The sequence below is a fragment of the Thermobia domestica genome, chromosome 1, assembly GCF_964235325.1.
Source record: "Thermobia domestica chromosome 1, izTheDome1.hap1.1, whole genome shotgun sequence".
In the NCBI taxonomy this organism is placed as follows: domain Eukaryota; kingdom Metazoa; phylum Arthropoda; class Insecta; order Zygentoma; family Lepismatidae; genus Thermobia; species Thermobia domestica.
Genome location: NC_137454.1, coordinates 336,815,018 through 336,833,789, shown reverse-complemented (window position 1 = coordinate 336,833,789; position 18,772 = coordinate 336,815,018). Strand labels below are relative to the sequence as shown.

Here is an 18,772-nt window from a genome sequence, read left to right as displayed (position 1 = left end):
ATTAGAATTTACACTCAACTATTCATTTTATTTAAAGATGACATGAAATGAAAACAACACCATAGAAGCATGGGGTTTGTGTATTATACAGTGCAGCATTAAAAAAGGAAACAAACTGACCAAAGCACCAATTATTAGCAATATTATGTAACAGTTTCGGCACTGTAACATTACTTTGATCAGATATGTTATGAAAGATCAATCTAAGAATAAATGCCTAAATAACCACAGAAAGTGAAAGGAGAACACGCCCACTTTTCTCAGAGCCAATCAAGTTTTCCCTTTTTACATCTACCTGTTCAAAATATAAACTTTTAATTAGGTGATTCTCACTTATTTTTCCCAACAATTCGCACATCTGTTCTGAATTTTGACGCCTATCTATCCATAGTATTGTTTACTCTGACGTTAGTTCATTCCTTTCTATTCTGTCCAGCACAGCGTTTCACAAACTCATGAGTCGCAAGCCCGCTCGTCCAATTCAATAATACGCCCTCCCCATGTTTCTTGATTAATTGAGCTTTTCACTTCCGTATTATACTTCCCTTTTTCCTCCCAGTCTGTCGATTTTTTCGCAATGTGTTTTATCTACTGTTTCCTTAACGTGCTGATAAACTGCATTACTTCCTCTTCTTAATCAGACCTCGTCTTTATGTTGTCTTATTGTTTCTTCCAATTTCTTTTACTGTTTTTCTTTGTATTTTGTATTACACTCTTTACAACTGATTCGATTTATTACTCCTTCCTCCTCTGCCTTCATCTCTTCTTTTCCTCTCTCTTTCCTTTCTCTCTTCCTAAGTCTAAAATCCTGCTCCTTCCTGTTCTATATGTTTTGACTCCTCTCTTTCTCAGCAACGTCTTAAACCCTTAGAGGTATGGGCCTTATGTACTAGACGACACAATGTCAAAGAAATATTTAATTAACGCCTAACAAGAAATCTAAAAGCATCTTCAACCTTAAACAAATATACATCCTCACGGGATTCGGGAGTACCATGGGGTACGTAATTACAGCAATTATATATAATTGGGACTTAAGATGTGCCAGGCCTTTGGTGAGGGTGTCACGACTACGTGGACAGTGCAGCAGTTGTTTAACAAACTTAAGGATGGTGACGAAACACTCGAAGACGTACCACGTGCCGGATGACTAACACATGTACAAAATGAAAATCTTCAGGCAGCAATTCAGGTGAACAGTGACCAGACATGTGAGGAACAGGAACTACAATTCAGTGTGAGTGGAGAAACCATTCGGCAGCATCTCCATCAATTTGGGAAGCACTACAAGTTGGGTCAATAGGTCCCACATGATTTGGCTCTGGGCCAGAAGGCAACGCGAGTAGACACCTGTGTTTCTTTGCTGTCTCGTCTGAGGAAGGAGCTATTTTTTGACATAATGTTGACATGTGATGAGAAGTGGGTCCTCTACGAATCTTCGTAGCGTCGTTGTCATTGGTTAGCACCCCATGAACCGGTTCCAAAACAGCCTAAGCCAGCACTGCACCAGAAGGTCATCCTGTGGTTTGATGGACTGTTCGCGGCATCGTGCATCAGGAACTGCTACCAACTTGTCAGAGCATCAATGCAACTGTGTACTGTCACCAGTTGAGCCATGTTTAAGAGAAACTCAAAACTCTGGATCCAGCACTTCTGAATCCCAAAGGGGTCTTCCTGTTACAGGACAACGCTAAGCCCCACGTGGCTAGGACGTCCCGGGACACCATTCTACGCCTTGGATGGGAAACACTATTACATCCGCCATACTCTCCAGACATTATAACGTCCGATTATCACCTGTTCCATTCCTTGGACAATCATCTTAGAGGTCGCCAGTTCAAATCCCTAGTAGAGGTGAAAAATGCACTTCATACCTTCTTCGCTTCACGACCCACAAAGTTCTACCGCGGTGGAATCCATGGCCTTCCAGAACGTTGGGAGAAGGTCGTCGATGCTGAAGGGGACAATTTTTGGTCTTCCAGGTACGTCTTAGGTGACGTATCGATGTTCGAATGTGGTGGGTGAAAAACAGATTCCTTTATAGTTCCTTTCCTTTCTTGGTTTCCTTTATAGTTCGGATTCCACGTTAAGCTGTAGGTCGACGTCTTATATAACCTCGCTGCTGAAAAGGACGCTAAACATTAACTCAAACAAAATAACTAACTTGACCTACTGTACAACTGTGTATGATGCCGCAGTGGCTCAGTGATACAGCGTTCACCTCTGGTGCACGGAGTCCTTGATTCGATCCCAACTTGCACCAAGTGAGTCTAGTGCGTGTGTTTTCTCAGGGTTTTCCCGTTCCTGGTTTTTCCCACTTGATCCACCGTACCATTCCCATTTCATTCATTTCTCATCATCATCGTCTCCTTTAGCACAGCCGGCAAAAGCACGAGACGTAAAAGTTAAATATTTTATTTTATTTTTTATTCAACTGTGTGAAATATGATATTAAATCTTTTGGTTCTACAGTTATGGTCTATCAAATATCGAGTGTGGACTTATTGACACTTTCGCAATATATTTTTAATAAAGTTTTTTAAAATTTTTGTTTGGCCTTCCTTTTGTATGTGTATATATAACATGAAAATCCTTCATAGGGATTAAGTTTTCAGTGTTTGTTTCTTTAGATTTTGCGTTAAGTGAGGTTTTGTGAAGAAAATTTTCCACGCTAAGAGAGTGAAAGAAACAATGTAAGCAAAGGCAACACATCTCCTCGAGGCAGCCGTTTAATATGTTTGCGGCTAACGCGACGGTCTTGCTAAGAGCATTTTTCTTCTTCAAAGCCTTGAAAACAACGAAAGCGGGGCTTCTCACACACAATGGCAAAGTAAGCGAAGAAATGCTAAAAAGAGAAGAGAAGAAACAGGGTAAAAATAAGCTTACACACACACACATACACCGAGAAACGAAGCTTCTTTTGGAACAAGATTGGAAACTCGACCAAACTTCGTCGGTGCTTTTATAAGCCGTTGTTACCTTATGTTGATAGTGTTTTTATTTTAACACGTTTGCCTCCAGGTACTTTTTTTTTAATCGAAAAATCTTTGTCCTTATTACGCCTTCTAATATACATAGCCTTCTTAAACTCTGGATAAAAATATATAAGATTTGGGTTTTTTTTTACCGTGTAGAGAGTCTAATTTTCTTATATTAATTCATATATCTAAGCTACAATATCATAAATACAGAACTAATATTACGAGCCTTGGTAATACTAGGTAAAACTTATTAGTGGAACGAAACTTAATGGCATCCATAAGAAATGTTTTAATAAAATTTTTATTTAAACTTTTTTGTTTTGTTTTTCAAAATTGGCCTGCTGATATTTTCTCTTTTACTGTAGGCAACAACGGGCTACGAACCCAGTGGCGGATCTAGAAGATAAGAACTGGGTGGACCAGCCAGAACCCAGACTATGTATGGTATATAATGAGTTTAGTGTACACTTTCAAAAATATATAAATAATAGCGTCAATTATTTTTGCTGCTCACCCTGGTCCCGGACTAGTTATAAGCACTGTACGAAACCCCTCCGTTACAGACAAGTTTTGCGAACATTTGTGGCTTCACAACGGCTTACTAACAATATATTTCGGGATACAAACCTGAGTTATCTACCTCAAAGAACAGAATCTAAAGTTATCGTATTTTTATTTAAAAAATCATATATTTGTTATGCGCGTGATAATAGTAGAAATAAGTAAAATAGTAGTAATACTAGCAATAATATATAATAAACTTACGTAATAATCTTCAGTTTTGAACTTCAAGTCGGCGTCATTATCTTTACTATTTTTTTTTTTTTTTAAATCCTTATTAACACTATCTGAACAACAATAACTATATTTGCATTCCATCGTGAACAAAAATGAATTTGAAGAATGGATACAGAGTTGCCATTTGCCAATTCTCAAATCGTTATTGAGATTATCGTCATTATTTTTAGCAGAAATGGTTGTTAAAAACCAAAATGTGCGTGTTTTATCTATATATCAAAATGTTAAGTTTATATGTTTGTGTCCAATGTTTCTCTCCAATAATTTCGAAAATGAGATCTCGAAAACCACAAGTGCTAGAAACGTACCGTTTTCATTGGTCGATTCTAAATTTTGTGTAGATTGTTCAGTTCTAATTGAGTATTTAAAAAAACATGGCCGTTATTTCTTTATTACATTTTAAGGGTACACTGGAAGTGTTGATTTTTTAAAAAAGTAAAGCATCATATCCTACGAGTTATACATTCCAACACCACATAATTGTATACAGGAGTTGTATATCGCACAAGCGTTTGTTTCATGGCCAAATGATAATGAAAAACGAAGGATAACCATTTCTCCAGGCTAAAATGAATCTTTATTGTTGCAGGGTTTTGCCCAATGAGCACCATATATCACTTACATTATAATTAATTTTGTACGTAATATATTTGCTTAATACATACTGTATGTAAGAAGAATGAAAACACTGATCATACATGAATTAGAAACTCCGACCGAAAGTAGGTTTAAATCTTGCAAACGGTGCGGAATATTGAAAAAATAATCGAAAAAACCTCCTCTTGTCGATTTTTTTTTTTAAATCTGAAGACGTCTTTCACTTCTGCCTGTGATAAGCAGATTCATGCTCCTATATGAATGATGCGCTATGTAGAGACCGCAGCCTGTGATAAGCAGATTCATACTCCTATATGAATGATGCGCTGTGTAGAGACCACAGGTTCAGCTAGTAATTATTTAATGCACATCTACAATTTATTTTCACATTCAAAATTGCTAAAAAGTGTGCGTTCTAAAATTATCCTATATTCACCTATTGTCTCAAGGATATTAGTTAGAGAGCTGTCCTTAAAAATACTTTTTTATTATAATTTTTGTATTTTTTTTAGCCTCATACTATTTTGTTTAATCTAGTGATACTTGTCTTTCAAAACGATGACGTTAGTTTCATTCATTTATATTCTTCATCACAGAAAACACTTAAAAATGTAAATTAAAAAAGTACAGTATACATAAAAACAGGCACCACAGAATTTTATGACAAGAAACACGCCACTACAGTAAATCTTAAAAATGATTTAACGTAGCTTGAAGGCACAGGTCAATCCTTCTTATACATTTTTGGGAATATTCAAAATAAAGATTGGTGATCGATAAATGATGTGTACCGTATATGTAATAATATCCCTCAGTACTGTAATAATATCCCTCAGTATTTAGGTCGATCCTGATACTGTTCATACTGTGAATAATGTTGAACCACTTTCCAATGAATATTGTTTCGCATTTTCTCCATATACTTGTCATTCACATGAAAAAAGCGTTCAACAGAAAAGTTTGGTTGCTCTATTGTTAACATTGTAACACATATCGGTATCACTCGATACTCAACGTAACTCTGACCGACCTTTGAGCTCAATGACTGGTTCCAATGTAACGCAAACCGTCTTTATTGTGCAGTATACCTGTACAACTCTATTGAATTGAAAGTTAAATTATAGTTATTTTCCTGTCTACATCTGCATAACAAAGAGAAAAGTGACCATTTCAATCTTTTTCTCACAATACGGAGCACCCAGGGGAGGATCCAGGACCGACTTGTGTGTGTGGGGGGGGGGTTGTCATACTGCTACTTTTAAGGGCTCCAAACTTTGGGATGGGTTTATTTATATATATAAAATAAGAAAGATTCCTTTTCTATGGGGGAGCGGGCGATCACCCCCCTGGAAGTACCTTTTAAAAAATAAGTATCTTGGAGTCCTTTTCTCACAATAAGAACTACCTGGGGTTCCGCAGATCACTTTAATACTTTTACATAGTTAATAATTGTACGCCTCATTAATGTTAAAAGCTCCGCAAAAAAAAGAAAAAAAGAAAAAAAGAAAAGAAAAATCGCCATGCCGCTCCTATAATTTGCCGCCTAAGGCGGTTACTTTGCTTATATGGATGAGCCGATTTTAGAAACTGCTCAAAGATAGTCTGCTCCAACGAGAAAAAACAGATGCATAAAAATGCATAATGATATTTTTATTTCATTGCTACATATAGTTACAACTCATTAATGTTCGTGGTATTTTTCGTTATGCATTATCCGTATATTTTAACAAAATTAACCATAAAGTATGAACATATCGCATTAAACAAATTTAACATTGTTACGAAACGTAGATTCCGTAAAACTTAAACCCTGAATGCCATTTTATACTAATATTAATGTTTCTCACGAGACGAAATGAAAGAAGAAATAAGGAAATAATAGTATCGTCTCGACTCCATTTTCGAGGAATTCTTTCTCGTCTTGTTTCGCAGATTTATGTCCGAAATTTATACACTAATTTTCTTCGTAATTTCATTTACAAGTTATCAAAATTTTTCCGTGTTACGAGATGTCCACAAAGGGGTGTCGTATAATAAAATTTAAATCATTACTCATATATTGTGTAGTGACTTGCTTGTTTTTAAACGTTGATAAATGCTTTCCATTGTATTCATACAATAACTTTGTGAATTTACAGCTTTTAGATTTCCAAACTATGCAATGCATCAATGTCGGAAGTCTTATAGAACGCTTTTGTCCGCCGGTCTGTCTCTCTGTCGTTATGCATCAGAGCCAAACAGTAAGACATATCGAGATGTGATTTATTGCAATGCATTCAGCATCCAAGCAATAAGTACCATTTGCTCCGTTAACTCTCTAGTTAAAACGGAAGTGGTTCAAATGAGTCATTTCCAGTTACAACGGTTAGTGCCATAGAACGGAAATTGAGAATTTTTTTTCCCCCTGCAAAACATTCAGTGTCTTAAGACAGCGTACAATGACTACCACGAATACTCTGTCAAAACCGAAAGTGATTCAAATTTAACATTGTTTCCGGTTTCAGTACTAATTTCCATAGAGAGTAAGCAGTAAAAGATATAGAGATGCGGTTTTCTGATATCTATTCAGCATCTCAAGAATAGGTTTCATCTTCTCCTTGAACTCTATTTTCAAACCGAAACTGGATCAAATTAACGATTTCCGGTTTCAACGTTTAACGCCATAGAACAAGAATGATAATATATATATAGCGACAATTTTTTTTTCTGCAATCGATTCAGGGTTCAAGAGAACATACCATTACACCTTCAAACACTACCAATAACTAAAGTGGTTGAAATTTACTACTACTTCTGGTTTCAATACTGATTCCCGTAGAGCATAAACGGTAAGAGATATCTAGATGGAGTTCTTTTTTTGCAGTCGATTCAGTTTCCCAAGAGCAGGTTCCATCTTCTTCATTAACCATCTATTCAAACCGGAAGTGGTTCAAATTAACAATTTCCGGTTTCAACCTTTATTGCCATAGAATCAAAACAGACAGGTATAGCGATTAATATAGATTCTGCGTACGAGGAACAGGTTCTATCTTTGATCTTATTCCTCTGTTGCAACTAGTAATTATAAATGTACTACTTCAAGTTTGAGTATTGAATTCCCATAGCTTGGGAACTTACCGTAGTTTCACACTGTGAAAAAAACTCACTTATTTTTTACTAGGAGTCATATCACATTAAAAGAGTGTTTGAAAATTAACACTTGGATGAATTAGTGAAACTCGAAAAATTTCTCGCCTCGGAAATGAGACGAGAAGAGTCCTGTTTTCTGTCTCTGTTTCGAATTTAAAAACACATTTCTTTGTCTCGTCTCGTGAGTACCTACAAGTAAAATAATGAAGTATTGCTTCTACGGCGATTGCGAGAAATTGAGGTCCGTCGTTCTACTTTACAAAGTACTTTATGACCGCCCTACTTGCTGGTATAATGATTATCGCGTGCAGTGATGCCAACCTTTAACCTTATAAAATACCATCTTCAAAAACAGAAATTCCTATTTTGCTCTTAAATTTCCCACGCGCCATAATAATTACAAAGTTTTCAAAAAAAATTATAAAATATAAAAACTGAAATTACTGTATGTCACTTATTTTTTTACAATATTTTTAATGAATTATATTTAATTATATTGAGACTATTGAACATGTTGATGAAAAGCATAGCCTTCCTTGCTCCGATCTTCAGCACCATTTCTATTCTTTGATGCGCTCTCACTGGCAATTAGATTGGGACCAGGCTCTTGAGAATAAGTTACATGCAGTCAAGCCCACTCCTCGGAGAATGGCGTACGTCCTCGTCCCATCGTTGTCGAGATAAAATGCTCCTGGCGCGTTTGCGTATTGCACACTCTCATCTGACGCATGGCTACTTGCTGCGGAGATTGAACCGTCCGTACTGTGAGGAGTGTATACTCCCGCTGAGTATTCAGCACATCCTTGTTGAATGTCCTGAATACTCAGCTCTCAGAGAACGTTTCGGATTGCCTTCTGTTCTTACCCGCGCTTTGGGGGATTCAAGTGTTATAGTTCGCCGGGTGCTTGAGTTTGTTAATGCTTCTGGGGTTGCTCACGTTCTCTGAGCTCTTTTAGTGTGTTGTTACTGTTTTATTGCTGCTAAATTTTTAATTTCTGTTAGCTTTTATTGTTTTTTTTCTATATATTGTTATTGCTATCTGTTTTACTTTATTTATTCTTTTATTTTCTCTTTTTCATTTTCTCCTTTTATTTAGCAGCACTTTTGTTTATTGCCCTCTCGTCTTTTAGCCTATTTCTCTTTACATCTTTTAGTCCAGAGCAACCGTGTTAATCGTGACAGGGACATATAGCCTTGATGCTGACATCCCCATTAATCCTCCTAATCAGTCAAAATCAATGTTGATGAAAACAAACACATTTTGTTATCAGAATTAAATATTTTCATCACACTTTTGTACAACAATATTCTACTGAACGTAATGAAACCAGATACATTTAATTATCCAATTATTCCGTGTGGGACGATTTAGAAATTGACTGTTTCTCATTTGGTATTTTTTTTTCATTCATGATTCTCTTTTAAAAAAAAACTTCCAGAGTACAATTTTCGTTCCTTGTTGCATGTTTTTGGAGATTTATAAGTTTCTCCTTAAACCACTTTCACACTCATGTCCACTTTCAAATAACAAAATTTGACAATTAACACTAATTCCACGTTTATTCAAGGATTATTATCCTATTTCATGCTCATAGAGAATTTTGATGGCGTTGATGAAATAAATATATGAAAAATCCCATCAGGGCCGGATTTAGGGGGGTGCAAAGGTCTGTTCTTCGTTGTAAATATGCACTACCTAAAGAGAGAAGCAAGCAGTGACTTTTGCAAAATCAGTTATTTAAGTCAATTTTCTGAAGGTTGAAGGAAAAGAATTCATCGAGAGCAGACATCTAGCATTTCCAAAAGAATTCTTCATTCACATCACAGGTGCCTAAAGGTATTAAAAGACTCAAATTTAATTCAAATATACTGATAGTTATTGGTGTACCCCCGCTCAGAGAATCCTGGATCCGGCCCTGAATCCCATATATGCTGGCAATTTTGACGAAAATTCCCTATTCGAAAAATTAATGACAAAAAACTTCATAAAAAATGGAATTTTGCCACGGGTTGGTACTACTAATCACGTGTGCCGTTAGCAAACAATGACCCAATTTTGATTTCTTTTAGGGAAGCAACAAACTCATTAAAGTAGCTTAGATTTCTATTTAAACTGTACGGCTCGTTCTATATAGCTTCCCTTCTGGAATTGAAATCACTGAAAGAATCATGAAAACACTGCAATATAAATAAGATTAAAAGGCAAGGAAATATGTGCTGTGTTACTACTATCAATTGAGACGACGGAAAAGCATATATTTTTTTAAGAGCACCTTCAACAACTTTCCTTTTGTCTTCTGTGTTTTTTTTAGTTTATTGTCGTCTTCCATATTGTCTTGACAATAGAAGCTGACAACATACAGCTTTTGCAAACTTCAGAAACTTCTTATATAACAATCGAGACTATAAGAACTACAAATAATAGGATAGAATAAAAGAAGTATATCTTTGATGCAAAGGATCATTAGTTCTACAGATATAGTCTTTCCTTTTGTGTGTATATAAGTGTGTGTGTGTGTGTGACTTAAGATGGAAAAGAGAAGAGAAAAAACGGAAGGAAAGAATGCTATGGTCCACTACATTTGACTTTCACAAAACTTACAGACAAGTCTCAGGGTGTGAAAAAAAAAAAAGAATGAAAAACTGGTAAAAGTTTGAAGAAGACGAAAAAAACTTACCGAACAAACTTTGTAAAGAGTAGTTGAGGAGGAACATCATATGAGTAAAGTACAGATAAACTAAAAAAAGGAAAAAAGAGCTGTAAAGTTAAGGAACGATGAGATTCTAGAAAAAGAAATACTTCCATCAGATGGAAGATGGTGTAAAAGAAAGAAAAGAAACATATATATATATAAAGAAGAAATGTCCTCTAGAGAGAGACTGAAAGACATGTGGCTATTCTAACAGTGCCATAAATGATTAAATCACATAAGTTAAAAAAATAACAACAGAAGAAATAAAAAGAACCAGCATAAGTTGGTGCTGAAGTATGAAAAGGAAACGCGTGAAAATTTATACGAAAAAAAATCTTTTGGATTTATGTAATGCTTTACCGAAAACATTATTTTGCAGTGGTTATTATGATAGAGAGATCCATAAGGTCTATATACTAAAGAATCACAAGAAGGTCTATATACATTTACAGCTCAAGAATTTGATCAAAAAGTGGATCAAAGGATTGAGATTTTGGCCAAGAATTTTATGAAAATAATCAAAAAATGCATCAAAGATTGCGATCTTTACCAATAATTAGTTTTTTGGATCAGGAGCAACAAAATGTTTGAATGGCCCCTAAATCGATTTTTTTTTTTTTTTTTACGGAGTAACAGGGTGTCTACTAAAGTTCCAAAATGAAATTTTGTGACTTTTTCGTGAACTTTTCTTTACCAAATCATAAGATTTCCTAACATTTTCAGGAGCGAATTTGCGTGCGAATTAGGCCGAATTTTCATCCATGCGATAGAAACGTACTTTGCTTGCGATTTGGTAGCGTCTAAAGCCGACCATAGACATTTTCGGTGGTAAATTTTGACGTTTTATAGAACTAAATTTTCCAATCTGTACTTACATTTGAACAGTTAAAAAAAATCGTGACCCAAAAGCTAAATTTCGTGACTTTCGTGACCGTTTACTGATTTTGTGACTTTTTCGTGACTTTCGTGACCGATAGACACCCTGAGTAAGCACTTGGCTATACTATATGAGTAGTTACCGAGATATAAGACCTACAAGAAAATTTTTGCCTGAAATATAATGAATTTTTTGATCCAATGATCTAATAAAATGTAACAGCTAGACCATTTTCTATTTAGAGAAACTGTGTCTCTTTCATTTTAGTTTATCTTATATATTTTTAGGAATTTGGTTAACCAAAACATTTTTATTTATTGCTCTGTCCATACAAAAAACACGAAATCTCAAGAATTAATGATAGACCACCATCAATTTTAGATAGAATATAGAGCAGAGGATCGAGATCGTTAATGGAGGTGATCTACCCAGTTGATCGCAAGATATGGACAATCAAAAATCGGTTTCCTACGTATTATTCCTTTCCCATGTAAGTAATTATATATATATATATATATATATATATATATATATATATATATATATATATATATATATATATATATCTATATCTTGCTTGACAGATTACCTGCAGAGCTATTAAGATTATCAGTTAATTCAGAATCCAACTTGCTAATCTGTAAATGGAATACAATACTAAAATGAAACTAAACGATTTTCTACTCGATAAATCTATGCATTTATTTTTTTCTATTTTCAAATTCATTAATCTTAACGTATACTTCAATTTAACTTGAGGTAAAATACTACATTTAAGTCTAGACTTGGTAAAATTAAGCTTATCAAGGAGTAGCGGCATATCCAAGGGCGCGGTGATGTCTGTGAAGAAATACTGAAGATTTCTTACTGGTCAACAACAAATTATGTTCAAGCGATAAACCGGAAATGAAAGAAAACGGGGATAGCCGGTGCTGCAAGAGGAAGTTGAGTTCGACATAAGGAGCATGAAAGGAGAGAAGGTACAAAGAGATGAAATTATTAGACATCAATAAACTAAACTGTCAAAGAATTAAAAAAGAAAAAATCTAACTAAGCTTTATACTAAGTGACTACCAAGTGATAGAGTTTTCTTGAAATGGAGAAATGCCATATATATATATATATATAGATATATATATAAAACGCACAGCTTCTAAAAGCTATACAGTTTCTTCCTGAGATCTACCATTTTTTTTTCCAGAAGTACTGACGCTATTATTAGATAAATTTGAACTTCACCCTAACAAGAAACCATGCGTTTAGAAGTGTTACACCATAGTAGATCATATTGGAATGTTGAGGAAACTGAGAGGTCAAACGAGTATGAATTTTCCCCATGTGCTGCATTCATTAATTATGTAATGCTTTCGATTCCGTGAAGACCTCGGCGGTTATTCACACGGTTAAACAAGAGATCTCGAAGAAGCTTATATGAAAGTTATACAAAATGTCTATAAAACAAGGTACTGAAAGTATCCGACTATTTGGCTGTTTAAAGACTATAGGAATAGAGAGGAATGTTCGTCAGTTTTTTTTAATTTTTTTTTTACAAATATTATCATGAAAATAAAGACATTAAGGTAGCAATGAGCTGAAGAGGAGTGCAGGATTCTGTGTCACAAAGAAGATTTTTCTTTCTACGTACAGGTTTGTTGCTTAGCCGGACCAATCTGTACAGCCGCAAATAGATGGAAATCATGTGTGTCTTCCATTGGTATGTGCAGGACACAGAAAATCACGATTATGTACTATGATAAACGTTGGTTGTACACAGACATTACACAGTCCAGAAAATCTGTACCAGAACACGGATTTTCTAGGATTGCAGTTCTCCTGCGGTGTCAGGAGCAGTGCAAGAAAAGCCAACTATAGCTGAAATCTACTGATTTTCCTTCTAAATGCACTTGATCGTTCTCTTTGGTTACGTAGGGAATTACTTATTATGGTTGAAGATAAAGATCTTAATCATTTGTTTGTATTATTTCTGCTTATAGGTAAGAATACATGTCTTTCGTGAAAAACAAAAGAGTGTGATCTCGCGTAGCATAGTCGGTAACGCTCTCCCCTTTGACACGAGCGGCCAGGCAACTCCCGGAATGGTATCTAACATACAATTCCAACGCTGCATTTTTTCATTCTCCCCTTTCCCCGATAGTGTTTTCGTCAAGGGACATCATCGTTCATACATGATGGGCTTAAAGCCATAGATCCCAGAAACGACCATGAATATACGGTACATAATTTTTTTTTAAAGAGAGGTGTGGCTAGAATTCTGATTTTTTTAAAACAAACAAAACAAAAAAAAAAAAAAAACACACACAAATTTGTATAACCTTTAAATGATTCAGCAGAAGATGCCTCTCAGGATTTTATAGACGAAGAACACATGTACTCATGGTCAGCCTTAAGAAACACGATTATGTACTTAATTCGGCAGACTATCTCATCTTTCGATGAGACAAAATAAAATAAAATAAAATAAAATAAATCAGCATATTCGTTGAATGTTGCTCCAAAGGACAGAACGTCACATATATATATACATATATCTAGGTACACTTATCAGTATTACTTTTTTAATACGTATTATTTATTACTTTATATGTATTATTTGTATACAATCCAACATAGGCAGAGAGCACAGGCAAGGCGAGTAGCACTAAGGTTTAGAGCATGGGATCAGGCACTATTCGTAGTCTATCCAGTACATTCATAACCCTAATAGCAACATAAAGAACATTCCTTAATGCTCAAGTTCTGTTGATACATGACTTTTATGTTCATGACTACGTTTCTTAAACATTACTCTCACTTTGAAAATTAACATATTTTTTCCGTAAATTTAACCAACAATATCCCCTCTCTTATCTTCTTAACCTCTATCAATAATTCTGTTTCATGTTAAAAGTGAAATATTTTCGCTGCCATTCGCTTAAAAATATTACGGTATTTAATTCCCAAGTAATTGGGCTTTTGACTGTAACAAATTAAGAGAAAATGAATGCATATGAGCTATTTTACTATTTGATAAAAAAGAACAAAACATACATAAAAGATCAGAGAAAAGATAAATAATAAATTCCAGAGAATCAGACTAAACAAAGATTTGATTAACTTGAATATTACATGGCCGCTCCATCAACTCAGCCTTCCTTTATTATTCAAAAGCAAACCTCGTTTTTATTCCTTGTTAAAAGAGACGAGAATTTTATGAGGTGCATGCAAGAGGAAGGCTAGGTAATACGAACATGTCGTGTTACATTTACGGCAACGGTAATATGAGTCAAAATTGACAGCTGTAAAGTCTTTTGTAGTTACAAGAGAGAGATAGAGAGAGCCAGTGACAAAAGAGAATCATAGAGACGACGGTACGAAAAGAGTAAAAACAGCAGCCTGACAGCATCAATAAAAAGCAACCCCTATGCCCAGTTAATGTCAAAAATTTGTGCGTTGTCAATTGTGGAAAGCCTATGTTGGATTATAACCTCTCTCAAACAGTGACGCGAAAATGTGAAAGGTGAAGATTCGTTGTCATAGCAACTCCCGTGTATAATTTAGGCAAACGGAAAACGGTAGAAGAAGAAAAAGAGGCGCAAGGGAAAGTGAGTGCTTTTTCCCCTGGAAACGCTATTCTCAAGTAACGCAACCTGTTTTTCCTGCATCACCTCATCTCTTCGTCAACCCTTTTAGACTTTGTTTTCTTCTTTATCTTTTGTCAGCGACTGATACGGTCAAACGTGGCTTTCCTCTCTCTCCTTTGAATATTAGGTTTTTGTAGAGGGTCTAACATGAATATAGCTTGAAAGACTCTACTTCATCTCTTTCTCTTGTGCTAGAGACTATCAAAACAAACAAGGAGATCGTAAAATAACTGTTTGAATTAGCAAAGACAATAGTTGACAAAGAAAGCAAATAATATACTTACGAACGCATTCAAAAAAGAGTTTATTTCATCTTAACAAATTTTAACAGGAAATTAGTTTATTTCATTTAAGAAATTGTAACAGGAAATTATGTGATAGAATTAGGATTAGAAATTACGTTTCTGGGCTGTCGGTATCTATGGCCAGGTTAGTCCGTCACGTATAAGGGATGACTCCCTCAGGGATCACACTATCCGAGGAAAGGAAAGGGAAGGAAAGAAACGACTTAGGACTTGTATGTTAGGTATCGTACCAGCATTTGTTTTGTGTGTATGAGGAAAATTCAGGAAAACCTCACTCGGGAGGACTGGCCTGAAAAAACTTTTATACTCTTTTCAATCGAGTGTCCCCATCGGAAATTAAACCCGGGACCATTCCCATCAAAGACGAGAGTGTTAGCAACTACGCTACGGAAGGCCACAAATTGAATGATAGATCAGAGCCACTTACTGAATTACTTAGGTAACATTCTGTTTTCTATTTCTCAACAAATTGATCATTTCTCCTATTTTTTCGGGGTGAAAAAGATAAATATCAGATTTTGAGGTTTCTAATGGTCAAGTCTAATTTGTTATTCAATTAGAACTTGATTTGTGACTTTCAATATTATAAATTAATTTGTGAACTGAATACTATTTTTTTTACCTAGTTCTTTATATTTCATTAATGGCTTAATTTCGCGATGTTATATTCACCTAACAAATAAACATAATTTCTTTCTTTTCTTACTTACCTCTTTTCGACGCGTGGAAGCTATCTTGAGGAGATATTTTCTCAATTTGTGCAAATAGCCTGGAGCGCGGTAGAACACTTCGATCCGAGTTAATGCGGTCAACAGCATAGCGAAATGCAATCTCTTGTTTGTCATCAGTAGGATGGAACAAGCCACCTGAAAATAAAAGAAAACAGTATTTTAATAATAATCACATAGACAATACAGAAACATATCTGTTAATATGTATATACATACAGCATATTTGTGCTACAAACACATATACTGCATTCAAAGTACCGTAATCACCAAGAAGTACTATGCAGCAGTACTGTTGCATACAAAAAGAACAAAATGAAATGAAATCTTTCAGTTTAACGTCCCACGATTATGCCTTTTAGGACAATTAAGATAAGTGAATGATGATGGAAGAATTGGTGGAATGAGAATATATCAGGAAACAGGAATAGCCCGAAAAAAAAATAATGGATACTTACGAATTAATGAATACTTACGAATTAATGGATACTTACGAATTAATGGATACTTACGAATTAATGAATACGAAATTAATGGATACGAAAAAAATAATGGATGGTCCACCACAAACTTACTTGAGCGGGAATCGAACAGGGACCCCACACATCAATGGTAAGCGCTCTGGGTCACAGTGGCCCCTTATACACAAGATGAGAAGTTTCTTTTCTCATCTTAAAAATGTGACAAAAGTCAAAACGGAAGTACCTTTTTTTTTTTTATTCGAAACAAGACGAGATGTTACACGAGTCTCATGATTCATTCTAGTTCACCCTTGTCTTTAGGCTGTCTAGAGCCTTATTCCGTATAAACCTTCGCAAACATTGCGGAGTGTAGCGCAAAACAAAACATGCAAAAATAAATTATAAATGGTATGCCTATTATCGCGAACTAAAACGTTCAGTTTGCATTGCGTTGACGCAAACCGTTACAAAATGTGGACCCTAGTACTAGATGATTCATAGTATAAAAGCTATAAATTAATAAAGTGATTGTACGAACACAATGAAGATAATTTATTAACGTTTATAAATACACAAGTCATTACACAATGTACTCCAATCAAATACGGTTTAAATGTTGATACATTACAGAAGGGTTGCACCCATGGGGATGGAGTGTATTGTGTAATGACTTGTGTATTTTAAAACGGATATTGCCGCACTAGTGAAAACACACCATTTGATTTCAATTTTCATTGTATTTCAATATGCAGGTTTTGTTGCATTTGCATTTTTCTGTTATTTCAATATGCAGTTCTCATTAGTTTCATATCGTACCTAATTCATTTAAATTTGAGCTTTAAGCAAGTCTGTACCTGTTGAAAACGTGCACTAGACTTATTTTTTGCTGTTCTTAACAGTATGTATAAAAATTTAAAAAACTCACAGAACAAAATTCAAAATAATATTTAAAAATATTTTCCGGTATTAGATTCTAATTATATTTATCTCTTCCGCTTATCTTCGCGACCCCCAGGTTGAGAAACCCTGCCCTAGACAAAATTGATAATAGTTGGATAACAATAAAGAAATAATAGTAATAAGATAAGAAAAGTTGAAGACAGTTCAGTGAATAGTGGCACATTTATAAATTGAAAAGTAGTTTATATTTGCGAGATTGAAAAGGTTTACCTTGTGACAAATACAAATTTCTTATGAAAGTTTTATAGCACTTGTTTTTTTTTTTTTCAAAACAATAGAGAAAAATAAAATTCTTGCCTGGAGGATAAGTTTCTACGTTTCTATAGGGACTGGAAGAGACTAAAGAACGAGTGAAAGAAAATGTTCTCTTAAAGAGGAAAACAACATATAAACTTTGTATGTTTATATTCTTATTGAATTCTGTTCAGGCATGTAGGTTTCTTTGTAAGTTGCCAATGTGTATATACGTAGTATACACTCGTAAGGATTTCTAAACAAACTAACTAAAAAGCCAATCTTGTTGAACACCCACGGTTTCTTCTTTACATGTCTGTTTTGTCATTTTCTTTTCTTTCTTCTTTATGGGGAATTTTTATATCACTTGTTGAAATTCAAAGAAACATTTAAACACTTGTAAGAATTTGCTTCAAAAGGTAAATTTCCAACAGAACTGATTCAGAGTGGAAAATTTTTGCAACCGAAACTCGTTTTCGCTTGGCGTGAAGCGTATTAAATTTATATATATATATATATATATATATATATATATATATATATATATATATAATGTTTGATTGAAGCTAAGTCTGTTGTAAATAACTAGTTACCAACTCCTTTCTGTAGATTTAATTTCGCAAAATTATTTGCATCTGCTGAACATTTTTATTGAATTTAAAGCGTGCTTCAAATATTGTGCTTTATTTCAAAATATATTACTATTTTTGAGTGGTTTACATGAGTAGTTAGCAACCTTCTTTTATAATCTTGGAAGTTGTGCATTTGAATTCAGCTGTTGGCCATCGTGCTGAAATTTAATTCATATATTTTTCCTAAGTCTCTCTATCTGAATATCACGAAACAATTTTATCTTTCAAAATCAATGAATACTAATGGCTTTCGAAGTGAATTCTGGTTTTATTGTTAACATTATTAGTAAAGCACGAACGTAAACTGATTTGGTGTTTGTTAGAAGAATAGGATACCTGGTTAGTACTGAGATTATGTCAGACGTGGACTTGAAGTTTAAGGTGTAATAAGAACCACCGGAATGAATTCTATGCTCTCCACCAGGAATCGATCTCGGCACAACGCACACCAAAGCGCGTGAGGTAGTCAATATACCAAATGGAAGAGTGAAAGTAGAATATCCTGGAAATGACAAAGAGAAATGATAATGATTGCTATTGAAGGAGTTCAAATTACAAAGAGAGTTTTCTGAGAGTAAAGAGTTTTTTTTTTATTAGTGCTTGCAAGTCATTATAATCATGAACTTACAAAAGACAGTTTTATCAGAGTACAGAGTTTTATTAATTTCATCAGTTTTCAAACCATAATAATAATGAAAATAAAAAAAAAAGACTAGTTTCTCAGAGTACAAAGTTT

At 34.6% G+C, this 18,772-nt stretch overlaps 1 protein-coding gene across 4 annotated transcripts in view; it reads right to left on the bottom strand.

The window, feature by feature from the left end:
• KaiR1D (Kainate-type ionotropic glutamate receptor subunit 1D) overlaps positions 1 to 18,772 on the bottom strand; it is a 700,763-nt gene that overhangs the window by 381,635 nt on the left and 300,356 nt on the right. For all 4 annotated transcript variants that reach the window (XM_081729531.1, XM_081729522.1, XM_081729548.1 and 1 more), the window contains exon 3: positions 15,732 to 15,887. In XM_081729531.1, the coding sequence (XP_081585657.1) occupies positions 15,732 to 15,887 (156 nt within the window). The remainder of the gene's footprint in view (positions 1 to 15,731; positions 15,888 to 18,772) is intronic.